This window comes from Loxodonta africana, chromosome 2, assembly GCF_030014295.1.
Source record: "Loxodonta africana isolate mLoxAfr1 chromosome 2, mLoxAfr1.hap2, whole genome shotgun sequence".
In the NCBI taxonomy this organism is placed as follows: domain Eukaryota; kingdom Metazoa; phylum Chordata; class Mammalia; order Proboscidea; family Elephantidae; genus Loxodonta; species Loxodonta africana.
The window spans coordinates 224,052,727-224,065,675 of NC_087343.1; the positions used below are offsets into that span (position 1 = coordinate 224,052,727).

The 12,949-nt window shown below is 48.1% G+C and overlaps 1 protein-coding gene across 2 annotated transcripts in view; it reads left to right on the plus strand.

Moving 5' to 3' along the window:
• The window catches only part of PDE9A (phosphodiesterase 9A), a 55,918-nt gene extending 43,585 nt beyond the window's left edge, over positions 1–12,333 (plus strand). The window contains exons 8-13 of one of the 2 annotated variants that reach the window (XM_064279506.1): positions 1,976–2,089; positions 3,142–3,246; positions 4,628–4,756; positions 5,487–5,582; positions 7,962–8,043; positions 12,271–12,333. In XM_064279506.1, the coding sequence (XP_064135576.1) occupies positions 1,976–2,089; positions 3,142–3,246; positions 4,628–4,756; positions 5,487–5,582; positions 7,962–8,043; positions 12,271–12,284 (540 nt within the window). In that variant the 3' untranslated portion in view covers positions 12,285–12,333. Of the gene's footprint in view, positions 1–1,975; positions 2,090–3,141; positions 3,247–4,627; positions 4,757–5,486; positions 5,583–7,961; positions 8,424–12,270 lie in introns of those variants that run through there. The other variant, XM_023559135.2, reaches the window with a different exon arrangement.
• Positions 12,334–12,949: the final 616 nt, after the last annotated feature.

Genomic DNA, 12,949 nt, shown 5'->3' on the forward strand with positions numbered 1-12,949 from the left:
CCTTCTGGCCTCTCTGACATGTTTATGGAACCACCTGGCAAGCATGTGCCATGTGTTGTTATGATTAGCGGTTGCACCTCCTTTTCTGAAGTGGGTGAAGGTGCAAACCATAGAGAATATGGCATCGGCCCCTGCTGCCCCTAGTGGCTGCCCAGTGAAAAGTCCTCCAGGAAGAGGACCTGGAGAAGCAGGGCAAGCTGCACGCCCCTTCATGCATGACTCGCCCCAAAAGGTGTCAGAGCAGCGACCTGGAAAAGAAGCAAGGTGCCTGATTAGAGGAATAGCCACCCTACAGATGGCACCTCTTCATACCAGCCACCATGGGCAGACAATGGTTGTCCTGCTTCAAACATTTTACTGAAATGTAAAATAAGGCTTTCTTCTCAGTATAAAATCAGTTGTTCCAATTTTTTAAAATATGCTTTTGTCTCTGAAGATTTTGAGAGATAACTGAATAAATACTTCACTGATACGACGTGAAATCTCTACAGACAAATTGTATAATTTAAAATGCCAGTGATCCATCCCTGAATACAGTTGTTGTTGTGTTGGCTGGTTGGAAACCTCGGTGGCATAGTGGCTAAGACTTTAGCTGCCAACCAAAAGGTCAGCAGTTTGAATCTACCAGGTGCCCCTCGGAAATCCTATGGGGCAGGTCTACTCTGTCCTATAGGGTCACTATGAGTCGGAATCCGAACAGCAATGGGTTCTTGTTTTTGTTTTTTATGTTGTCTGATTTGGGTTTTATATTCGATGCTTGTGGTTTTATTTTCTATTTTTGAGAAGTGGAACATATCTGGAAAAGAAGTGTGTTCTCTAAATATTTGTGGAATAAATGGATAGATAGATGAAAGGATGGATGGATGGGTGGATGGGTGGATGGACGGATGGACGGATGGACAGATGGGTGGATGATGAATGGGTGTATACACAGATGGGTAGCCATGGCTTTGAATTATGCTACCTCTCCTAAATCAATATTTTGTTAAAAAGGTAATGAAATGCTTAACATTTAAAAAAAAAAACTCATTTCATTATTATTTATACATTGGTTAATGGAGAATGCTATTAAATATATTCTGACTTTGATCATTCTCAAGCAACATGTATACATATAACCACATATAGATTAGATAATAGAAAAAATACTCTTAGAAAATTCATCCTTGACCTCCAACAAGATCTGGGAGGAATGAACCATGTACCTAGATTATTAAATCCGGGGGAAACTTTTGTCCTCCGCCAAAATCTGCTAGTTTCACGAGTGAGCACAATGCTAAACCACTCTGCATGAAGAGCGATGGTTCGGTGGAGAATTCTCGCCTTTCATGCTGGAGACCCAGATTTGACTCCCGGCCAAGGCACCTCACATGCAGCTACCACTCATCTGTTGTGGAGGCCTGCGTGTTGCTATGATGTTGAACAGATTTCAGCGGAGCTTCCAGACTAAAACGGACTAGGAAGAAAAGCCTGGTGTTCTGCTTTTAAAAATCAGCCCATGAAAACCCTATGGATCATAACAGTCCAATCTGCAACCGATCACGAGGATAGTGCAGGACTGGGCAGCAGTTCATTTCATTGCGAATGGGGTCACCATGAGTCAAGGGCCAACTCCACAGCAGCTAACAACAAGCCAGCCTACAAGTTAATAGCTCCCAGCAGCCCATGGATGTGGCTCCCTCCTCTCTGAGGATCCAGCATACGGGGTCTCAAGTCACATGTGGACATTGGTCACGCCAAATCCAGGTTTGAAACTCCAGCCTTCCACTCCCCAACTGCACCTGGGCAAGTCCTTCAACCTCCTCAAGCCTCAGTTTCCTTGTCTGTAAAATCAGGACTGATTCTTGGACACACGCAGAGTTGATGTGAGGGCCAAATGAAATGATGAATGCAGAGGGTTTGTACACAGCAGGTGCAGGTTAAATAATTATTGAGGTTATTTGTAGCGCCAACACTTTGCTCTTTTATTCTTCAGGGAATAATTACACTGATCTTGGCCACTGACATGGCAAGGCATGCAGAAATCATGGATTCTTTCAAAGAAAAAATGAAGAATTTTGACTACAGCAATGAGGAACATATGACCCTGGTAAGTAGGTTTGCTTGACCTCTTTTGGGGGCTGTCCGAGTGAGAGTCAGACCACCCAGCTGAGACTGGAGACTAAGACACCAAAATTTTGGGCCTGATTTTAGAGCGAGGTGTCAGTAAAGCTGGTTTCCAAGGCCACAGCCCTTACTGGGAAGGCCCCTAGGTTGGGCCCCCTCACTCATTCTTCCCTCCCAGTTTTGAGGGAGAGAAACAGGTGAGAGCCATTCACCTTGCTCTGCTTCCCTGAGAATAAAGTGGGCTTTCCTGTGAAAGCAGGGAAGGGGGGGCTTCCACCAGGATGGTGACCTGGGCCAGAGAGGCTCATCAGACACAGGGCGACACAGGTTTGGCAGCAGAAGGCAGAAGCCAACGCCACCTCCGGCATCTGTGTAAATGCCTCACTCCAGGCTGGAGAGGTGGACGGAATGGCAATCCTGCCAGTGGACGCCCCCCAGGTCAGTGGAGTGGTGCCATTTCTACTGGGGATGAGGGAGTGCCAATGCAGGTGCCCTGACCGTCCTCCAAGTGAGGGTCCCCTTCCTCACCTTTAGTCTCTGACACATCACTGTATCACTCAGGGGCCTTGTACGACCGAACCCACTGCATTTCTTTTAAGACTCTTTTTTAACCTAGGCCTTTGAACGATGGTTTTGTTATATGTTTTTCATGTATCCCCAACAGTCAAGATCTTTTTGAACTTTATGATTTATAGTTTGTGCTACAAAATGTCTGTGCATTGAACAGACTTTTCCAAACTACTCAAACCCCCTCCAGAAAAAGGCGCTGACACTCTGGAGGTGTGGGGTGCTTCCATCGTCCCCGGGGAGGCTGAGGATCCCAGTGCGGATGCAGGGGTGCCCGCCGCAGAGGGCAATGCTGGTGCCGTGGCAGCGAGAACACAGCTTCTCTCGGCGGCAAAGCACAGCCACACCTGGCCCAGCACCGAGAGCCTCCACCGGCTCCTGTCTCTGCCGTCAGGCCCAGACAAACAGGGCCAGCAGCGTTGGGTTACATCACGTGGTCCAGGGCCTAATGCCAGACCGTCTTTTCAGCTGAAGGTGATTCTGATCAAGTGCTGTGATATCTCTAACGAGGTCCGTCCGATGGAAGTGGCCGAACCCTGGGTGGACTGCTTATTAGAAGAGTACTTTATGCAGGTAAGAGCGCTGCGACATCTTCTAACCTCGTATTGCTCTCACTACACCCATTTCACGAAGCCTCACATTTGAAGGGCTGTGCCAAGATGGACAGCGTATTTGGCAGTGGACAGGCTCTGCAGCCTCCAGAAACTCTTCAGTTTCTGAACAGGTGTACATCGGAAATGAAATGAGCTGTAATTGGGGACATCAAAGGCAGCGATAAGCCCAAAAAGCTGATGTGAAACTGCCATTGTGGCCACTCATCGAGCCACTATTAGGGGCGAACTTGTCGAGCAAACTGCCTTAAAGTCAAAAGCAAGGACTGTGGAGGCAGGAATGGGCCCCGAGGGATGGGTAGGATGAAGGACCTATGCACATATGCACACATATACATGCATGTGTATACACACATACACCTGAGTACCCATGTGCACACATACTCACATGTATGCACACTTGCACGTATGCATACACGGGCACACTCAGAACCCTCTTCTCCCTGCCCTTATGGTGACCAGTGGCTGCTTCCTCCCCTCCCTGTTCACAGCCACTCCCTGCAGTCTCACCCTTTCGCAGGACCTCGCCCCTGCTCTCTCTAGCTATTATCTCTATTACGGTATTATAGCCACGGGGAAGAGCTGAGACATACAAAACCTGAAGTCAGCCTAAAATGGAAAATAATGGAAAAGACAAGAAACCATGCAGTACAACAGCCTGATCAAGCCAGACAGGGCTCTGCAGGCTGCCTCTGCTGCAGAGCGGCATGTGACACATGTAACCAACGGCGCCTGCCCTCAGCACGTCCTCCCACACTGCCCATGCGTGCCCAGCAAATGCTCTGCTCAGCACTTAAGATGCTGCCACCCTTCCTCGTTCTCATTAATAGGAGTATAACATGGTTTGGTGGGATGGTGCAAACGGTTAATATGCTCACCTGCTAACCCAAAAGTTGACGGTTCCAGGCCACCCAGAGACACCTTGGAAGAAAGTTCTAGTGATCAGAAAGGCGCTTGGAAACCCCATGGAGCACAGCTGTACTCTGACACACATGGGGTCGCCATGAGTAGGGGTCAGCTCGATGGCAACTGTTTTTTTTTTTTTTTTTTTTGGCTTGGTTGATTGTTGGTTAATTAGCAAATCTTTCTTCCTCTGAGAACAATGATCCTCAGTGTTCTCCAGACTCCCTTGGCATTCCTTTTTCTAATATCGCCATCTATTATCTCCCCCACAGCCCTGTTGGCACAGTGGTTAGGTGTTCGGCTGCTAACCAAAAGGTCAGCGGTTCAAAGCCACCAGCCAGACACTCCTTGGAAACTCTACGGGGTAGTTCTACACGGTCCACTAGGGTCACTATGAGTCAGAATTGACTCAACGGCAACGGGTATTGTGTTCCCTGCAGAGCGACCGTGAGAAGTTGGAAGGGCTTCCTGTGGCCCCGTTTATGGACAGGGACAAAGTGACTAAAGCTACAGCCCAGATTGGGTTCATCAAGTTTGTTCTGATCCCAATGTTTGAAACTGTGACCAAGGTGAGTGGCCGTCATCCCACACGTCACCGGGGACGCTGATCACTGGGGGTGCACCTCAGCAATGGGGCCCTGGAGCCTGCAGAAGGAGGCAGGGAAGCCTTATGGGCGTAGAGGGCTGTACACAGGGTTCTCAGGGGAAGAGGATGGGAGGTCACATCCTTGGGGTCAGGGAAGGGCCAGGGGGAGGTGGCACCACCAGATCCGAGTATCGAAAGGCTGGTGAATGTTCCCCAGGTGGACAGCCGGGACGGGAGCTGCAAGGGAGAGAGTGCCATGTGCAGATCTGCAGGTGTGAGCTGTGGGTGAAGGCAGGGGGTGGGGAGAGGTTCAGGGGACCCTGAGGCCACACCAGGGGGGGTGGCCTTCACTTATCAACACAGGGTCTGGGAGTGGGGACCAGTGGAGGAGGTGTACATGTTAGAAGGTGGGGCAGAGACAAGGGAGAGGCTTTTGCTGGTGCCCACGTGAAAAATTGCAAATTCGCCACCAAGAAGGACCCAGGGATAGAGGGCGCATGGGTCCCAGGAGGTAGAACTGACCAAATGGCACCTGAACCTCTGTTCCCTGGGAACCTGAGCAGGCTCTGGCCCCGGGGGGGATCAGGCTGTGCAGCCTGAATGGGGGTGAATTCCTGTTTGACCCACTGAGACGCACGTGATGAGGGGCAGACACTTGTTCACACCCACGTTTTCTGATAGAACGTTGAAGCAACTCTGCCCCTCTCTCGTAGCTCTTCCCTATGGTTGAAGAAATAATGCTCCAGCCCCTTTGGGAATCCAGAGATCACTACGAGGAACTGAAGCAAACTGAAGACACCGTGAAAGAGGTAAAGTGAAACGTGTGCAGAAAGTGGGCACGCCCCATTCCTGGCTCTGGACTGTGAGATTTGGCAATGCTGAGCATGTGCCGTGGCTGAGGGTTACTCCCTGTCCTAGGGACCCAGTGGGGCTGTAACACAAATACCAACAGGGGGTGGCTTTAAAGAACAGGAGTTTATTTTTTCACAGTTTTGGAAACTAGGCATCTAAATCAGAGTCTAAGCCACGTCAATTCTTTCATTATCGGTAGCCCTAGGCGTTCCTTGGTTCTTGACTTGTAGACAATCCCCACATGACGTCTGCCTTCTCCCATGTGTGTATCTCTGTGTCTATTCTGCCCTCTTCATATCTCAGAAGTGAGTAGGTTTAAGACACACCCTACACTGATATGGACTCACTAACCTCACAAAGGAAATCCTATTTCCACACAGGATCACATCCACAGGTATAAAAACACCCGTTGTCGTCGAGTCAATTCCGGCTCATAGCGACCCTATAGGACAGAGTAGAACTGCCCCATAGGGTTTCCAAGGAGCGCCCAGTGGATTCGAACCACTGACCTAGTTAACAGCTGTAGCTCTTGACCGCTACGCCACCAGGGTTTCCTCCACAGATATAGAGGTTAGGATTCCAACACATATTTAGGGTGGACACAATTTAATCCATAACACTCCCTATGGACAAGGGCACATCCCATTCCAGCTGTACGCTAAACCGAAATGAGACATGCCAAGTAAAAGGCTGAGCTGCCCTATACCCGTTAATGGGGATCACAACCACCACAAGTAGCTTCCTACAGCCTCGGGTTTAACTGAGAAGCTCTGTTTCGTTAGCCGCCCTGACAGCATCATGGTCACCAGCACAGTATAGAACCCTGGCCCTCCCTGGCCCCGAGACTGATATGGTTCTATGGGGGGCAGATGTGTGTGTGTATGTGAAGGAATGAAGAGAGACGCTACCTTGGGGCCTGGGGACAAAGCGGCCACCCACCCAGGCCCTGGACCATGGAGCACTCCCCTGTTTGGCTCAGTGGCAGAGCCCTTCTCCTGGATCAGGGGAGACTGTTGTGATTGACAGTTTTTCAGAGAAAGGTCAAGTTCACAGGCTCAGAGCAGATGTGGGGTCTGTCCCCACAGCCCCAATGAGCTTGTCTGGCCAGGGCAGGAGGCCAGTGTGTGCAACCCTCTGTGTCAGGCTTCCTGCCCCGTGGGACAACTGAGACCCTCCTCTGCAACCTCCCTTCTGTCATCCCCTCTGCCCAACTCTCTGCAGATGTAGACAGTTCAGTCTCCCCACTAGCTGCACGCTTCCCCCCCAAGATCCCCACCTCCACCCCCACCCGCAATGAATGCCCTCTCCATCAGGGCTCCTGGTTACTTGTCCCCCCTACACAACACACCCCGAGTCTTTCTTGTCTGCGGTTTCCTGACGCTTCTGGCCTCATTGCCCCATGAGCTGTGTTCCAGGCGTTGCCTCTTCCTCAGGTCGGCCTCACGTCTCTCCACCACACTCCGTTCACAGCCTGCTGTGTGTGATGCTGGTCACATGAGTGCTCAGTACAAGCTTCCAAACCGATTCAAAACCCAATCAGCAATCCGCCCTCCTAGCTGGATTCTCCACCAGACATTCACGCACAGAGCAGTCTCTCAAACTCTAAAAGCCTGAGATCAAAGTGTGCAGAGAGCAGACCTAAGCCCGAGGGCATCTGCCTGGCCAGGCCTCCCCTCCCAGCAACGCTGAGATGGCTTCCGGCTCTCCCAGCCTCCGGTGAGCCACTCCTAGGAAGGGCTAAGCCTCTGCTATTAAGCCCTATTGCACAGAGGGGACACTAAGACTCCTCAGGCACCTCCTGCCCCTAGAAAGGACAGACACACAAGAGGTCCAAATGCACAGCCTTTAGACAGACCCCACGCCACCATGGCCAGTCCCCTGTAGCTTGGTCATTGGACCCAGTGTGGACTTCCACCAGCACAGGACAGTCATCGCTCAGGTGAGGCCTCAGATGTGGAGAAGGTTGCTTGTGCACAGCACTAAGTCTCTGAAAAGCTCACCCTTGTGTTTGTTCTTGACTTTACATCCTGGCCCACCCAAGCCAGTTGCTGTCAAGTTGATTCCGACTCATGGTGACCCCATGTGTGTCAGAGTAGAACTGTGCCCCATAGGGTTTTCAGTGGCTGGTTCTTCTGGAAGTTGGTCATCAGGACTTTCTCCTGAGGCACCTCTAGGGGGACTTGAACCTCCAACCTTTTAGTCAGCACCCGGCTATGCTAACCATTTGTACCACCCAGGGATTCCTCTCAGTCAACAGAAACCTCTTAAAAAGACAAGCACTGGATAACCTACTATCTCCCCGGAGCCTGACTTTGCCTTTGGTCACTCTGTCCTAGCTGCAGAAGCAGACTGAGAGCCTGACACCTGGGAACACGGAAAAACCAAGAGAAAAAAACAAAGATGCCAAAAAAGCTGAAGGTAATACAATTTCTGAGTTGGTTTCTTGATACATACAGTAACTTAGACTAAAATGGGGAAGGTATTCAAAATCTGGGGAAGGAAAATGTCTTAGTTATCTGCTATAACAGAAATTCCACAAGTGGGTGGCTTTAACACCAGAAATTTATTTTCTCATAGTTTTAGGAGGTTAGAAGTCTGAATTCACGGCGCTGGCTCTAGGCAGAGGTTTTCTCTCTCTGTTGCTCTGGGGGAAGGTCCTTGTCTCTTTTCAACTGGTGTTCCTGAGCTCCTCATTGATCTTCCTGTGGTGTGGCACCTGTCTTCCCTCATCTCTTGCTTGCTTGCTGCTTGCTTCGTCTGCTCTTTTATACCTCAAAAGGGATTGATTTCAGACATAACCCAACACGAATACAGTTCATTAACGTAACAAAGAAAACCTATTCCCAACTGGGATTATAACCACTATGTTATTGTTGTTGTGTGCCTTGAGTTGATTCCAACTCATAGCAACCCCATGTGACAGAGCAGAGCTGCCCCGTAGGGTTTCCTAGGCTGTAAACTCTACGGAAGCAGACTGCCACATCTTGCTCCTGCAGAGTGGCTGGTGGGTTCAGACAGCGACCTTTCTGTTAGCAGCTGAGTTTTACCACTGTGCCACCAGGGCTCCTTATAACCACTACAGGGCTTAGGATTTACAACACATATTTTAGGGGGACATGATTGAATCCATAACAGAAGGAAACCTGAGTTACTGAATATTTTTAAGTAAATGAAACTTTTATTCCTCGCTTGTGATAATTGAAGCTTCCCTAGGGGACATGGTTTAGTTAAGAGATAGAAAAAAGATCAATAATTAGCATACACGTTGTTATTGTTGTTAGGTGCCACGGAGTCGGTTCTGACTGATAGGGACCGTACATACAACAGAACAAAACTCTGCCCAGTCCTGCGCGATTCTCACAATCGTCGTTGTACTTGAGCCCATTGTTGCAGCCACTGTGTCAGTCCGTCTCATTGAGGGTCTTCCTCTTTTCTGCTGACCCTCTACTTTACCAAGCATGATGTCCTTCTCCAGGGACTGATCCCTCCTGACAACCTGTCCAAAGTATGTGAGAGGTAGTCTCGCCATCCTTGCTTCTAAGGAGCATTCTGGTTGCACTTCTTCCAAGACAGATTTGTTTGTTCTTTTGGCGGTTCATGGTATATTCAATATTCTTTGCCAACATCATAATTCAAAGGCATCAATTCTTCTTTGGTCTTCCTTATTCATTGTCCAGCTTTCACATGCATGTGATGCGATTGAAAATACCATGGCTTGGGTCAGGCTCACTTTAGTCCTTAAAGTGACATCTTTGCTTTTTAATACTTTAAAGAGATCTTTTGCAGCAGATTTGCCCAATGCAATGTGTCTTTTGATTTCTTTACTACTGCTTCCATGGGTATTGATTGTGGATCCAAGTAAAATGAAATCCTTGACGATTTATAGGGAAAGGTGCTTTACATTTTTAAGTTCAACGGAAGTACTTAAAGCTCTTCAAAAAAATTAAGTATTTGCTTCTCTAGCTTTACGTGTTCTTCCAACGTACTTATTGATATGAGCCATTCATTTAATCCATGTGGAATGTAAAAGCAGCCCAGTTAGCCTCCATGAAACAAAGTTACACCATACACAGGTCTTTGGGGGCAGTGGTGGGTCAGTAGTAGTTCGTGGTAGAATTCTCGCCTTCTGTGCGGGAGACCCAGGTTCGATTCCCAGCCACTGCATCTCATGCACAGCCACTACATATCCGTCAGTGGAGGCTTGCTTGTTGCTATGATGCTGAACACGTTTCAGCAGAGCTTCCAGACTAAGACAGACTAGGAAGAAAGACCTGGCAATCTACTTCTGAAAATCAGCTGTTGAAAACCCTATGGATCACAACAGTGATGCACAGCCAGTCATGGGGAAGGCGGAGGACCCGGCAGCGTTTCGTTCCGTCGTGCACGGGGTCGACAGCAGCCAATAACAACACCATACACCAGTCTAAAGGATAATTTGAGATCTTCTTAGTTTACAAAGCATTCACAGCAAAGGGGTTGAGAAACTGGTCTCTGGATTTGAAAGAGAAGCAGAGACAGGCTTTGGTGGCCAACAAAGCTGGAGTCCAAGCTTTGCTAATTTCAAGCTGAGTGCCATGCTCCAATGTCCTAACCTCGCTGAATGTCAGAGTCCTAATCTCGAAACTAGAAGTAACAATATCATTATTGTCGCTGTTTTTAAGGAGCCCTGGTGGCGCAACAGTTAAACACTCAGCTGCTAACAGAAACGTTGGCATCGCAAAGCCACCCAGTAGTTACGTGGGAGAAAGGCCTGGCAATCTGTTCCTGTAAAGATGACAGCCTAGAAAACCCAATGGGGCAGTTCTACTCTGTCACATGGGTCACTGTGAGTCAGGATCAACTCGATGGCACCTAACAACTGTATTGTTGTTTTAGCCATGGTGTCACCCGGTTTTGATAACTCATGGTGTCACCCCTCCCCATGCTAATTACCAAAATATTGTAGCTAAAACACCAGAAAATTTAACAAAATCAGCGACTATTAATAACACTGGCAGCAACAAAGGCAATAGCGTGTGTCCGTGAACCCAGTGAAGATGAAACCACGTGATCTGAAGCGTCTTTGTAACTGAGTAATGATGACAGCTCTGGCCAGAGTGCCTTAGAAGGTTCAAAAAGTAAATTAGCATAGAGTTTTAGCCTTGTAGGTATGTTGATACATGTAAGCCGGGCTTACGAAAACTGTTTTTGTTGTTGCAACTAACTGCAGGAATTTTTTTTTTCTTCTTTTTTAATTGTACTTTAGATGAAGTTTTACAGAATAGTTTCTCATTAAACAGTTAGTACACATATTGTTTTAGGGCATTGGTTAACAACCCCACAACACGTCCGCACTCTCCCTTCTCAAACTTGGGTCCCCTATTACCAGCTTTCCTGTTCCCTCCTGCCTTCTAGTCCTTGTCCCTGGGCTGGTGTGCCCCTTTAGTCTTGTCTTGTTTTATGGGCCTGTCTGATATTTGGCTGAAGGGGGAACCTCAGGAGTGACTTCATTACTGAGCTAACAGGGTGTCTGGGGGCCATATTCTCAGGGTTTCTCCAGTCTCTGTGAGGCCAGTCAGTCTGGTCTTTTGCGGGGGGGTTAGAATTTTGTTCTACATTTTTCTCCAACTCTGTGTGGGACCCTCTGTGGTGATCCCTGTCAGAGCAGTCAGTGGTGGTAGCCGGGCACCATCTAGTTGTTCTGGACTCAGTCTGGTGGAGGCCGTGGTAGATGTGGTCTTTCAGTCTTTTGGACTAATCTTTCCCTTGTATCTTTAGTTTTTTTCATTCTCCCTTACTTCCTAAGGGGTGAGGGCAGTGGAGTATCTTAGGCGGCTGCTCACAGGCTTTTAAGAGCCCAGACGCTTCCTACCAAAGTAGAATGTAAAACATTTTCTTTATAAACTATGTTATGCCAGTCGAGCTAGATGTCCCCTGAGACCATGGTCCCCACAGCCCTCAGCCCAGCAGTCCAGTCCCTCAGGGAGTTTGGATGTGTCTGTGGAGCTTCCATGACCTCTGCAGGGATATTTTTATTAAAAATAATAAATTTCTGCTGAAAAAAAGCACAACACAAAAATTTTATAGACAGTCATTTTGGTGTCACCCCTTCTGACGGCGTCTGCACCCGTCACAGTGACACCACGGGAGCATAGTGTCCGCTACATCAGAAAAAACAGCCAATTGCTGTTGAGCCAGCTGTGACTCCTGGCGACCCCACGTGTGTCAGAGGAGAACTGGGATCACCAGGCCTTGCTTCTGAGGCACCTCGTGTTGGACTCAGCAGCCAAGCATGTCCACCATTCCCACCACCCAGCGCCTGTACATAAGATGCTCAGTAAATTTCGGCTCAATTTTTTTTTCTTTTTTTTTTTTTTTATTGTACTTTAGATGAAGGTTTACAAAACAAACCAGTTTCTCATTAAACAGTTAGTACACATATTGTTTTATGACATTGGTTTGGCTCAATTTTTAAATCAGATTGTATTTTTGAATGGCCCAGAAGGAAGATGAAAATTGTTTTATTTTGCCTAAACCCGTCCAACAATATGTCCAACGACCTCATATTTTAAAATGTTCTCTGTGTAATTCTGTGACATTTGTGATATTGCCTCCTCGGTTTCAATTCCAACAACAACAAACCCAGAGTCTTTTTCCTCTTTCCAGCAGACTGTGCCTGAGGGAAGCTTTGGAGTCACAGAAGCCACTCCTGGACCGGGTGGTCGGAGCTCCGTGGGACTCCCGTGCACAGAAACGTCCATTCTCAACACCTAAAACCATAAGACCACGTTTTCTATGAACCATTTTACTCACACACACACACACACACACACACACACACACACACAAAAGGAATTCATGACAATGTACAGAATTTTTATTTTTAAACTGTCTTTTAAATAATATATTCTTATACAGAAATGAGTACTGTATTTTTCTTTGGTAGGGCTGTGTACCCCAGGGCACTTCAGATAAACGACATACACCCCCTCATAAATTCCACATTAAATGTCCGATGGTGCCCGGTGTACACGGGCTTCAGCCCCCTGCTTCCCATGTTGCTGAGACATGGGGGTATGTGGACGGGGGGTGTGGAAATGAGATGAACTGACCAACTGTGGGCAGTGCGTGTCAGAAGATGGAACTATACAGCAGGACCAGGACATAACCCAGGCAACAGCTGGCATGCTCCTATCCAGGTCATCTACCCCCTAAATCTTCAGATAAGAAAAGGAGGCCCATTGATTCAGCATACTTAGGGTCTCTATCTCAGCAGAGGAAAGCTGCCCTTTTTTTTTTTTGATTTGGGGGTTCATTTTTTGCACACACTGGGGACATTCTGGGT